The following is a 12,873-nucleotide window of genomic DNA, read 5'->3' on the forward strand; positions in this document are numbered from 1 at the left end:
CAAGGTTTACCCTGTGATTTATTATGGAGGAAACAAACTCAAGCACTAACAAATGAAAATATGTAAACTCAGACTTTTCAAGTCAATAGGAAGGTATTCAACTTCTGAAAGCCCTTCGGAGGCAGGCAGTTCGCTGCAGATTCAATTGCTGGAAACAACGGTTTGATTAAGTAGCAACTGAAATGTAATCTACGTCGTCATATTTAAGTTGCTTAGAGATTTATAGTGAAGAATTCCACATGCACAATACTTTCCAATCGTAATTTCTAAAACTGTGTTCTAGATTTGTTGGAAATTCAACAGTTTGCTGGAAATACATTTTGTAGCACTTTTTCACTGAGGCCAAAGCACTCCAGGTTATCTACCATCTAGAACTTTATTATCTCAAATTACGATATTTAGTAAGTTAAAACACAGTATCATGAAAAAATCCTTGAAATTATGAAACACACAGGGAAAAAAAAATCATTTAGAAAGCTTAGAGCACTGGAATTACCTAGAGATACAACACTAGATACAGCAAATAATGACTGTTTTATTACAGTATTCTTAGGTGCAGAGGCAGGTGTCATCGAAGAGAAGGTAAACTTCCATCTTCAGTATGACAATTCAGCTAGATGCTACTGCCACACACCTCCAGAGCACAGGAGATAATGCTTTATAAAGTGTGAGCAGCAATCACTGCATTATCTAGAGTTAAAATACTGAAGCAATCTATCAATAAAATCAGAAGTGTTAGTTTGATACTGAGTATCATTGTTTCCTACAAGTTTTCTGAATGCTTCTGGAAACATCAGAATACAGTAATCTAATAATTAAAATAAGGAAGAATATTAGTCATTGAGAGTATGACTGGGAGTTAACATTAATTCTATCTAAACTAACGGAATATTGGAAGATGGTATTTCCTTCTCAGCTGTCAATCTCAAGAGATGAATACGGAATTCACTTCTTGTCTGTGTATCTCAATACACAGTTTTCACTTTTGCCAGTATTAAACTAGCACAGTAAGTGGCAAGAACCCCTTCATGCTTGCCACCACTGTGACTTGGTTGGTGGAATGACGTGGCGATCAGCATGCTTCTTGATCATTTTTTCAGCTGAGCAGACACTATCTATCCTTTCCTGTAGAAAATAAGTGAAATAAACACACTGCCCAATGACCAAACCCTGGGAGTTTTTTCCCCACATTTGGACATGTCACTTGACTTTCAAAATGCCAGTACGCAAAGCCAACTAACTCGTACAAAGTCTTTTTTTGGTTCAAGAAACCCAGCAGAGAGAACTTCACCAAGCAATTCTTTGTTAGCATAACATTTGACCTTGTATCTCTTTGGAAATCATACAACTTTGCTAATGCAGTCCTTACAGAATTAATCAAGCAGATAGTTAGACCCTAGTTACTATGAACCCAGCCAATTATGAGCAGCACTGAAATTTGTCACTGGCATGTCCAACTACATTTTCCAACATAAAGATCAACAGAACTGTGTGGAAATGAGGCCCCACTCGCAGACCAGCATGACTTGGACACTGCAGACTAGAATTGCTAGCAAAGCCAACGCTTTTAGGAAGAAAGTATTCTTAAGAAAAAAGGCTTACCTCCCGGGTCTCCATTACCTGCTGCATTAAAACAGCTAGAAAGCATAACGCCTTTCACCCTCTATTTTGACTAGCAAAGCTAGAATAAATGACTCATTGAGAGTTCAGAGCTCTTTATTTGCCACTCTGCTCTACTGCATGAGATCCACAGTTCAAGGAAGGCCAAATATACTGCATGGCTTAGTCTGCAAAGTGGGGAGGGGAAGCTGCCTATGCAGTTTCTCCCTCTGTCGAAGTAAGACAACACAGCTCTCAGAGCCCAGGGAAAGATGACGAGGTTATAACCAGCAGCAACATTAACAGGTAAGGAAGGAAAAGAAACCCTAAAAAGAGCAGAGAGGGAGAGAGGGTATGGGCACAGAAGGCACCCATAGGAACAAATGGCTCAACAGCACACTTAAATATATTTAAAGCAGCACATTAGAAATATATCTAGCCAAAAGCCTGATCTCCATTGTCAAGTCCAATTTCTATCCTTGAACAGGCACTTAAATGACAGAACTGTGGTCACTGAACACATCCTCCATCTAGTAGCTGGAACCAGAGAATATAAAACCATTGCTCTAGTTCCCAAAAGGTAAGTGGCAGCTAACTTCTGAACCTGGCTTGGAAGTCAGTGGTGACTTTACCTCTGTTCTCATCATGCTACAAGTTTCCAGTGCTCATCAAGAGACCTGTTTTTCCCGCAGCACAGCCTGCTTTTTACTCACTTCTCAGTCTCCAGTCGACAAATGTATTTTCTGAGCCTCTCACAGTGCAGCCTTTCACTTCTGTGAGAATAAAGTCCATACTCACAGTGCCCTATGGCAAAATTTCTCTGGTGCTGAAATGCTGCTCTCTCACCATTACAGTGCAAATTAAAGCTAAGGTATATTGTAGTAACAGTTCACCTTCCTGTCAAAATAGACATTTTGACCAAATTTCAGCAAGTGTTTGTCACTAATTAGATTCTTAAAAAGGGAGACAAAATAATTCATGGCCCAAAAGCACGAGACCGACTAGAGCCTACTTCACCATGGGCCCCCAAACTCCCAAAGATCCCGCAAGTTACCTCCACAAGCCCCAGGACAGGGACAATACTTACAGCTTTAGCAAAAATGACCATCAGCTCCGGGAACTGGTGCGTAAGGAGGGCAAGCATGGCCGAAAAGGAACATAGGCCTGCTGTGAAATGGATGAAAAAGGGAAGTTCCTTCTGTGGGTAAACGGAGACTTCGTGAAATGCTGAAAGGAAAAAATTAACAATATTGACATTGGATAATTGAGGACAGTTTTCTGAATTATTCACATAGTCCTGTAACTCAGCTCTAGACTTTCAGAAGGAGTAAGCGTGGATTCAAGACTATCGTGCAGCACATTAGGTCCCAGTACTTAAAATTCTCACAGATTCTTCTCCTACATTAAATGCTTGTCTTCATTATTAATAGTCATTACATATTTCTCTTCCCAATCTTCTTTTTCACTTGCTTGGGCTCTATTTTTGAAGCATTTCATCAGGCTTAGTTTTTGGTACCTACTCTTTTAACAGGACAGAGGGACAAACTGTAAAATTCACAAGCTGTCAGAATTACCTAGATGAATTTAAACAATTCAGGTGTTTTCAACCCTCTGAAGCATTAATCCTGTTACCTGAAGAGAACAGCACATCTCCCCATCCCATAAGCAGCTCAGCAAGTACAAAACAACCATACATGCAAGGTACACCTCCTTAATATTTTTCAAAGATTTCTGGTTGGTAGGCTACAGTAAATTTTTTCGCAGCAGCTGACAGAGCAGACCTCAAAGAAAACAGTACCAGGACTAGGTTATAAATTCTGTACATAGCAGCTCCTTGCAATTTCCAATCTACGGTAACAAAATCAAAAGAAGCTGATTAGACAGGCTAAGGGCTGGCATATGGAGCTTTCAGCACTCAAGACACTACTACTGGTTACTAGCTGAGGACCTGTTTGGTGAATTTGCAATTATTTACTGGCTCTGAATACCTGCAGCTCTGACTTCTCATGATTTTTAAAGGGTTTTTAAATGAAGAAAAAAATAGACATATGGAATTGTGAAAGGGCTGCCCACTTCTTGACAGGCAGTTTTAAAAATCTAATAAAAGCCTCAAAACTTAAGTGAGCCTTTCCGTAAAACAAGAAAACACAACTGTATTCATTTTTAAACTGAAGTCTGAGGAGGACAAAGACACTTTACCCTCCCAGTTACTGTTTCTGAATGCTGGCACGTACAAGCTACCATTATAAGAGCAAGCCCAGCAAAAGTCCTCGTGTTCTTGCAGCTCATTACTGGCAAAGTGCTTGGGTTTTGTTCTGGTTTTAAGTTTATGATTTTGGAGCACAACTCAGTAGAACTTTCGAAGTTCTAACGCCTACCAGAAATATTTAATGTTATCCCAGAGATTATCAGTTCACCTTCTTCACATGCAGCCAGCCCTCCTAAGCCGTGATGCAGTATGAGAGTAACGCATCCCACTGAGCAACCAAAGAAACCACTTGTCTACTATGGAACACTAGTATGCTGTCATACTATGTAGAAACTCACCTGATTTTTAAACCAAGGAGCAATGTAATTTAGGAAAGGTCCCAACATACATTAGGAAAGTGTAAAAAAAAAAAAAAATTTTTTGCACTGTTTTTTCCTACATTGGGAAATTAAAATCAAATCTGAAATAGACATGAAAAACTACAGATAATTCTATACATTCACAGCCATTTGAGAATTGTTACTAGTCAGACCAATACAGGATTTCTGAGTCATTAATTTGGTCAACATTATTTTAAACAGATAAATTTTTAAAAAGTGTCAAGATTTCTCGAGGAAGTACTGCAATAAAAGTGTTAAGATTATTTTATTTATGGGTAGTTTTATATTTAAAACATAACAGGAATGCGTGAGTGATCGTGTTGAAATATCTGCATGTGTTGGTGTTTAATTATGCTGGGAAGTCTACAATTTAGGGTTAGTCGCTAACCAAGGAATTCCTTGTGCAATATCCTGCATAAGTGAGAAATGAGTAATTTAAAGCAGTCTGGGGGCAAATTTAAATTACACATTTTAAATATAACTTCATGCTTTTAAATAGAAACACGTATGTATAGTTTTCCTCTCCACAGCTGCGGTCTCAGTGGGTCTGGCTGGTGCTTTTGCAGTAGCCCCTTCCAGTCCCATGGGACCTGCATTTCTTCATGATGTGGAAGTTCACCCCCCAAAGGAATTCTACTAACAGGTACAATTAACAGTCCAATTCTAATCTAAATTAATGCTATTTTCCCAAATATGATGAGCACAGGCCCTAGTGATTTAGTTTGTTTGCCTTACCTAAAGATAAAAAAACACGTAGGCTCATAATTGCATAGAGCAATCCTGAAGTAATGGGCAGCTAGAGAAGACTTAAATGTAAGTATAAATCCACAGAAATACCTACATGGACAAGAAGCTCCAGGAAGCATACTATCCAGCAGACAAATATGTACCGATGAACTGATGACAGAAAGCAAGACATACTCTATGAAGCTACAGATTACCTGAGGATTTTCTGTAAAATCACAGACAGCTGCTGCGAGACAACCCAAATGCAGGACTGGAACCATGCATGCATTCCTTGCTAAAAGGAAAGGGCTCCTCTACAACAGTAGTCACATCTATGAATTCTTTAAAAAGAAGTAATTTAAAGCACTGGTCCATTTTGTTTTTCGCAAAGTTGGTCAAACTTAGTCTGAATGTACCACACACAGACTTCATCTTTGAAGGACTTATGTTATTACAGAGTCAAGCTAACATTTACCACACACACACGTCAAGTGCTTCAGAGTCGTTTGGAAAGGACATCAACAAATAGCTGAATCCCCTTCACAGGAAGCTCAAACTAAAAAAATCACAGTAAGGTAAATACAGAATACCACAAACTGAACATGTCCTTAGCTTGTGTTTTATTATCATTACTGCTTAGAAACCACTTACTTGGCAACAGTTCTCTGTCTGCTGTTTCTGTGCAACTCGGATAGGGATAGAAAAGATGACCTTTCTCTAATGGGTATGGGATCATCCTAAATGCTGAAAAAAGAGTGAGTGACATTAGATCTGTATCTGAACCAAGTGACCAGCCTCTCACAAAGAGAACCAATCGTGTTTGAGGTGAATAAATGCAGAGAGATTAGTCTACTGCACAGAAAAAAAAAATAAAACAAGGAGAGATACTTACTGCCTTCCCATGTACAGTGTAGCAGATTTAGAGCCCCTTCTATCCTCTTCCAGTGCTGGAGGTGAAAAAAAGCATATGCTACTGCCTCACTGTCCCCTCGTTTCAGAATATGCTCTGGAGGCAGCACTAGACTTTTCATTTCTAGTAAATACTGAAAGTAAAAATGGAAAGCACACTTGGTTATATGGAATATTCCAAAATCTTTCACTGTGAAACGTAAATGATCATTTGAGGCATAACTGAGCATATCACACAGCGGCCAACTCCTACCTGTTGAAGAAACAGCCCAATGCTGACACAGTGCAGGCAGTCTGCACGCCACTGGGAAGTGAAAAGCAGCAAAACACACATCTGTGTGTAAGACTCTTCAACTGGGGTCTTCACACACAACATATCAGAAAAAAACGCATTCTTCTGGGACAGACAAGGTATAATGCCACAGGTACAATACCAACGAGCTACAAGTTTAGGCTAATACAAAAGAACCCAACGCCAAACCAATGGTATTTTTGCTCATTATTTCATCACTGAAATTTCAATGTAGGAGGCTAAGTACTTGTTAGCTCTCGAGTAGCAAACCAGAAAGTAACAGTATGCTAACCAAAGGAAGAATAATAAACCAAACCCAGGGAAATCTTGTTCTAATGTGGTTTTGCTGGACTGCCACAAAGTATCTCTGATTTCAGATTTTTTCAGCGTCAGCCTTCTCCCTACACCAGCAGACTATCTGATGCATAGAAGGGTCAAAGAACACAAGGATTAATCATTTTCCATTTCCCTTGAAACACTGGACATGCAATTTTATTTTCTCATGGTACATTAAAAAAAAAAAAAAAAAAGACAGGTATTCATTTTGACTTAGCTTTTAAAAACAGATGAGTAATTTTTACAAGAATGAAATGACAGTTTCAGCTCTAGTATCTACCTGTGAATTGTTCTATCCTAGCATATAGTGTCTCATTCAATAACAGCCAAAGTTAATCCACATCTTTGATCAATGTAGATGGCAATTCCTTTGACTGTCTCCCAAAGTGTAAGAATGCAGCTAACTCGTCGGTTTATTTCAGCAGATGCCACAAACTATGAGATTATTTACTAATCCAGTTTGAGGACTTAACTTTTCCCATTCAGATTCTTGAAGGAATGTAGGAGGGGTTGTGCCCCAGCCAAATAAAGCACATTTACTGCCTGGCTAGGTTCTTCTCTTAGTGCCTTGGGCCTACACTCCGGAGGGTAATATTCTTGCTAATCCCCTCTAATCCTCTTCAATTTTTTTTTTTTTTTTTTTTTTTAACACAGTAAAGGATCACTCACACAGGGCTGCTGTGGGAAAATGGTCTCAAATATCTGACCCTTGACCTGACTCCTCCTGCTCTCCGCGGTGCCCTTTTCCATTGTCCCAGCTGCACGGAGAGCAAGGGAATATAAACCCAGCGGTGGTGAGGACGCCCCACGGCCAGCGCTGCCGCACCGTGCCAGCGCTGCACTCCAGGCTTCAGCTGCCTCTGGGCCCCTGTTACCCCAGGAACAGAAAAATTCCACAGTCCAGCAGGTGTTCATGTCCGTGTCTAACCACAATACAGGCAAGGTATCAGTACAGAAAATACCTGGGGTTTTGCAGATTTAAGGAAGTCTTTATACACAATAAAGATTTGTAAGATATTCAGAAGATGAATGGAAAAGATTGCTTCATGCATTATCAAAACGCAGTTACAGATCTCTAACCTGGAATGGCTTAAGAGTACCATTTTTCTAGCACTGTAAAATGCCCTGCTAGCTTTCCAAACAAAACCCATCCTTGTAAAAGCATAACTCAGAACAAAGAGAAACAAACATTATTGTATTTTCCTTATGCAAAACAATGTTATGTGCAAAGACAACCACTTTCATCAGATGCAAGAACAAAGGGATTTCTAGTTTACATACTCATTTATTTTTAGTCCATGGGACAGTACAGACTGCAAATTCAAAAACCAGATTTTCTTCCCCACTACTCCTCTGTGACCCACTGGGCAAGTTACTTCACTTGTTTGTTCACTTGTTTGCTTTGACTATGAGCATTTCAGAGGTCTAGATCACCAGCACCAGTAAAATTCTGCCCTGTCATCTAATAAATTGGTGTTTCAAGGCAATATTGTTATAAAAAAAAAAAAATGAAGACGACTAGATAGGCATACAATTAGAAGAGAAGAGCAAATTACTGCAACCTGGAATCAGGTTTCTCTGTAGAATTATGGAACATATTTTGCAAACAGCCTGTTTGAAGTGATATCTGACTTCTTTAAAAAGGTGTATGAGGCTTCTGAAACTGGAGGATATACAAAATAACAGAACTTTTAGATAATGATAATGCGTTATAATCTTCTTCCCCTAAAGGCAGAGGCTAAAGAAAAATCTGTCTGAGACTGTCTGAAATGAACTTGCTAGGCTCTTGATCAGTCATGCAAACAAGCAGCAATTTCTCCCAGCAATTAGCTTTCTCAGTGCACATTCTATTAGATTGGACAGGCAGACAGAATAGAGCGGCTGGATAATTCAAGCCTTCACAGCAACAGCCACTGGGACTCCATGATCATTTGCAGAGGATTAGGTCCAGGACTAAGCCAACCTTCTGCATGCAAGGTTTCAAACTGAACGCATCACCGATACCAGTACAGTAAAATGCAACCTAAGATTTTATTTTCACCCAATGCTCAGTGGAATCCATATCTTGACCACTTCAAGTAATGCCAAACATTAAGTTACAGTCTGTAGCAATACCAATTCTTAATCTCATTTACATGTGGATGAAGAAGATAAGTGACTGCAGATCTTTCAATAACCCAAGCTCTGGAGCCATGCTTGGAAGCACAGCAGAAAAAAATGTATTTTAAGATAGTGTGAGTGGCTACTGTTCAGAGAATTTAATTTGGCTTCAGGAATTTTAAATATCTAAATTTATATTTATTAATGCTTACCCTTACCCAACAAAGGCCTTCAGTAATACGTTACTGGATTTTCCAATGAGTTAGAAAATTCTGAGTTTAAATTTTTTGGGAAAAAAAAAAAGGGGGGGGGGCAACAAACAAAGCCACCTGTTTTACCATCATCTATTGCAAACATCTAATTCTGGCCATCAAACCTTTATAATACAAATACTAGTGTGTTTAACAATTTAATGGCTGGAGTTACAATCAACTTCAAGAAAACATGGGGCTAGAAAAGCTCCAATAACTAGATGGTAACATGACTTTTTTCAGAAGACCATAAAAGTGGTCCAGTAGGAAGTAAAATACTCTTACCTTTGGAACATGAGGGTTAAATTCTACAGCTCTGTGAATTGCTTCCACAGCATTAATTTCTGCTGTACTAAGTCCTCTTTTGGAGGCAGTTTCTGGGGAGAACCTGAAGGGAAAATCCCACACTGAACAAAAGTAATAAATAAGTGCCAACTAGGTGTTTATTTGCATTGTAAGCTTGGAGTTCATTAAAAATTGTCTGATTTATGAAGAAAGATAAACAAACCCTTCTAGGATATAAATGTTCATGTTAATTTAGGTATCCTGACTGTCATCTATGCTTATATGACAAAGTTATGTTTCACTTTTTGAAACTCCATGTCAATCACATAAGGTGACTGCGTGCCCAGTCTTTCACATGATTGTTACAGCATCACCACTCGGAGGTAAAGCTAGAATCAGCTGTGCAAACAGAGCAGAACAAAAGTCAAACGCCAACATGAACTACCACAAATACCCTGCACCCAATCCACAAAGAACTGCTGAACACCACAAACAAGACACTGAAACCAAAATTTATACAAAAGCACGTGTGTACGTGGGTTCTTGAAAAACATGTTTATCTGTACTAACTTTATGGATGCTTAATAGAAACTTTAAATTACGTTTAACTACACACACACATATATGTATATATAAATACACATAACTTGCTCTTAGAAACATAACTGATACATATTGGATTTAGACCTTGTCAATTCATATTTTAGAGCATAACCCAAGATTAGCAACAACCCACTGTTTTCACAAATGTGCTTGCTTACCTTTCTGAAACAGCTCTGGCTTTTAACAGGGCTGCTGTGTAACATATCGCTGCCGATTTTGGAAGACTGATATCTATGATAAAATAAAATAATTAAGCTGTAAGATTCTAAGGCAAGACAAACATTTTAAATCCACATCCTTTGAACTTCAGGATTTTTACTTGGGTGTACCAGACAATGAATGTAACATCTGGAACATTTCAGCTATAATTAGAAACTTTTAATTTCTTTGCAGTCTTTTTTCTGGTCACCACTCAGTCTCAGATTTAAAACTCTGAGTTGTAATTAGGTGGTAAAGAGTGATTTTTTTTCTCTTATAAATGTACCGAGCCACTGAAACTGAATTCAAAGAGAAAGGCGTGCATAAATACACACTGAAGAACAGTGTACTTTTCCTGTATTAACCCACAAAGTTTAAAATAAGCTTCTAATCTTTATCCAATTTTGCAAATGTACATTAGCACAGAGTTTTACACAGTACTGAAAGAGAGACTGACTAGAAGCTGACCCAAAAAACTGCATTACAGACAGGTAGACAAATTTTAATGAAAATGCAATTTCCATTCTTTTCCAGTTCCATGGGGAAAAATTCTTTCAGTTGTAGGTTTTGTAGAATATCTGAGGCCAAGTTTGAGCTGACAATTACAGATTAGAAGGTTAGCACTTCACAGTACAAGTTTACTTTAAAAGCAGACAAAGTCTAGGGTCTGATTCCCAAGTACATGTTGTGTATAGTCAGATGGCTCTTGCTTTTTTTGTAAAACCCATCCTGGGCTTGTCCATCACTTACTGGAAGTCTGGCTGTCGCGTCAAGCAAAACACAGGGGCACTATGGGGAGTTTGAAGCTCATACTCATTTTTCCAGATGCTTAGAAAAAAATCAGCAACCCCTTCTTAAGAAAATGTCACAATTCCTGATGTTAACATGAAAAAGCACGAGGAAGAGAAAATGGTTTTGTTAAATTAGTAAGAATCCACACAGAATAACATGGACAGCTAAGTAACAGGAACAGGTTGCTAGGGTGGCCACGCACAAGGGGCACAGGATTTGGGCAAGAATATCAAACTTCTGATTCCCTGAAGCAATAAAGAACAGACACAAGAGAGAACATACTGACTTCTCAAGGGCAGGGAACAACTGCCACAAAATACTGTCTGTATGTTCCTCCATTCTGAAGGTGATATAAGGGATAGCTTTGACAGCAGCACTTTGTACACTAATGATGTGGGCTTTATCTAGGTAGCAAAACTCTGAGGACAGTAAGAAAGTAAGTATATATTTTGTTAGCCTTTAACTAGACTTGTACAATACTTGAAACATATTAGTTGAGATGGAAAGTGAAAGCAAACTGCTGCCATTTAATGGACCAAAGCTTGCATACCACTAATCTCAGGCAACCAGCATGCTTGTATGTTGCTAATCTCTGGTGAGCAACTTCAGTATTACAGAATCATGAAGCCAAGCCTGGAAAATGACAGAAAGGAAAACTACATTTTCCAGCTTATTTACATCAATTACTTAGGGGGTTATATGCTGGCTGAAAAAGGCTGATCAATTTAGGCATAACCAGGGATGTAGAAGAGATTAAAAAATTAAAATGATCCTTGAACTGAAGCAAAGTGACCTCCAAGATTCCTTTACAGATTAGAAGTAACTTAAAAATGTAAAAAGTAATTTGTATGCAATTTAGCTTGCTTAAATTTGACCTCATCATTCAAAACAAAAATCTCAGTTTGTACTCTGGAAGTGCCTACTTCTTGCCAATGAAGGGAATCCAGTCAACTAGCTGAGACCATGGGTAGGCATCTTGTCCTGGGTTGAGTAAGTGGTGGAGTTTTTTTGGTGGCAGGGGAGGTAGGCATCTGCTTTTGGACACGCACACCTTGCCCACCTCACCCACACTCCTACACAAAAACATCAATACTTCCCAATACGCATCACTTACCATCATACTTTGCTAAAACTGCCTGGACATCTGCGTAAGCCTGTAACTCCAGCAGTGCCTCCAGGAGGTTTTCATGAATATTCAGCATGCTGAGAAGTGGGAACTCTTTCATCAACTGCAAGTCAGTAAAAAGAAATACATTAAGCACACACAGAATTGCACTTGAATCACCGAAACACTTAGTAGAAATCGGTACAATAATTTAAGCTTTTTCAATGTTCTGGTCATTCACATTGTTAGAAACTGGCTCATAAGCAGCATGAAAAGAATCACATCATTTCTACCTTATTTTTTTCCTATATTCACCTACTGGAAAATAAGTATGCCAAGGTTCATACAACCTACTCTCAGGCCAAATTTGCACAACTCCCACACTGAGCTGGCTTGGTCAGTAATATTCTCCTATGAAAAAAGAACTTATGATACACCTTGGGCAAGTGAAAGAAAAATTATGATGAAGTCTAAAGTTGGGTATTTTGACAAGCTAGTCACTGAGACAAGCATGAAGCAAAGTGGACAACAGAACTGTGAACATATGACATTATATAAAAACTTAAAATCTACACGTAGGAACCAAAAAACCTGTTCTCAAAATAAATCATGAATCATGATGTGCAAATCTCATTGAAAAATAATTCAATTAGATTAATTACGATGCCTAGAGAGGAACTTCATTAATTTGGACAATGTGACTGAAAACAACAGTTGCTCACTTTTTTCTATCATTACTTACATCTCTCATCATTTTTACTGCTTCTCGTATTCTTCCAAGTTTTCTGGCACACATAGCTAGTCTCCTTTTCACGTATACCAATACATTGGTATCTCTTCCTGATTACAAAGACCAAAAAAAAAAAAAAAAGTCTATCAGTTTCAATCTGTACCTCTCCTTCCCTCTCTCAAAAAAACCCTCCAAAAAACAAAAACCACTGAAAACCCCCACAACCTTTTTCCTAACCATGTATAAAAGCATAATTATTACTTCTGTCCCAATCCAGGCCCATCTCAACTGATGCCAGCAACTCTTAACAAGGCTAAATGACAAAAAAATTCTGGTTTTTTTTTCCCCAAAACACTGG

General features: G+C 38.6%; 1 protein-coding gene across 2 annotated transcripts in view; it reads right to left on the bottom strand.

The window, feature by feature from the left end:
* Positions 1 to 12,873, bottom strand: part of ST7L (suppression of tumorigenicity 7 like) — a 20,408-nt gene continuing 7,535 nt past the window's right edge. For both annotated transcript variants that reach the window (XM_042800153.1, XM_042800154.1), the window contains exons 8-15: positions 12,528 to 12,625; positions 11,795 to 11,909; positions 9,849 to 9,921; positions 9,088 to 9,190; positions 5,807 to 5,957; positions 5,566 to 5,658; positions 2,687 to 2,826; positions 1 to 1,125 (exon numbers count right to left, since the gene is read on the bottom strand). In XM_042800153.1, the coding sequence (XP_042656087.1) occupies positions 1,027 to 1,125; positions 2,687 to 2,826; positions 5,566 to 5,658; positions 5,807 to 5,957; positions 9,088 to 9,190; positions 9,849 to 9,921; positions 11,795 to 11,909; positions 12,528 to 12,625 (872 nt within the window). In that variant the 3' untranslated portion in view covers positions 1 to 1,026. The remainder of the gene's footprint in view (positions 1,126 to 2,686; positions 2,827 to 5,565; positions 5,659 to 5,806; positions 5,958 to 9,087; positions 9,191 to 9,848; positions 9,922 to 11,794; positions 11,910 to 12,527; positions 12,626 to 12,873) is intronic.

This window comes from Tyto alba, unplaced genomic scaffold, assembly GCF_018691265.1.
Source record: "Tyto alba isolate M040663 unplaced genomic scaffold, T.alba_DEE_v4.0 Super-Scaffold_30, whole genome shotgun sequence".
In the NCBI taxonomy this organism is placed as follows: Eukaryota; Metazoa; Chordata; class Aves; order Strigiformes; family Tytonidae; genus Tyto; species Tyto alba.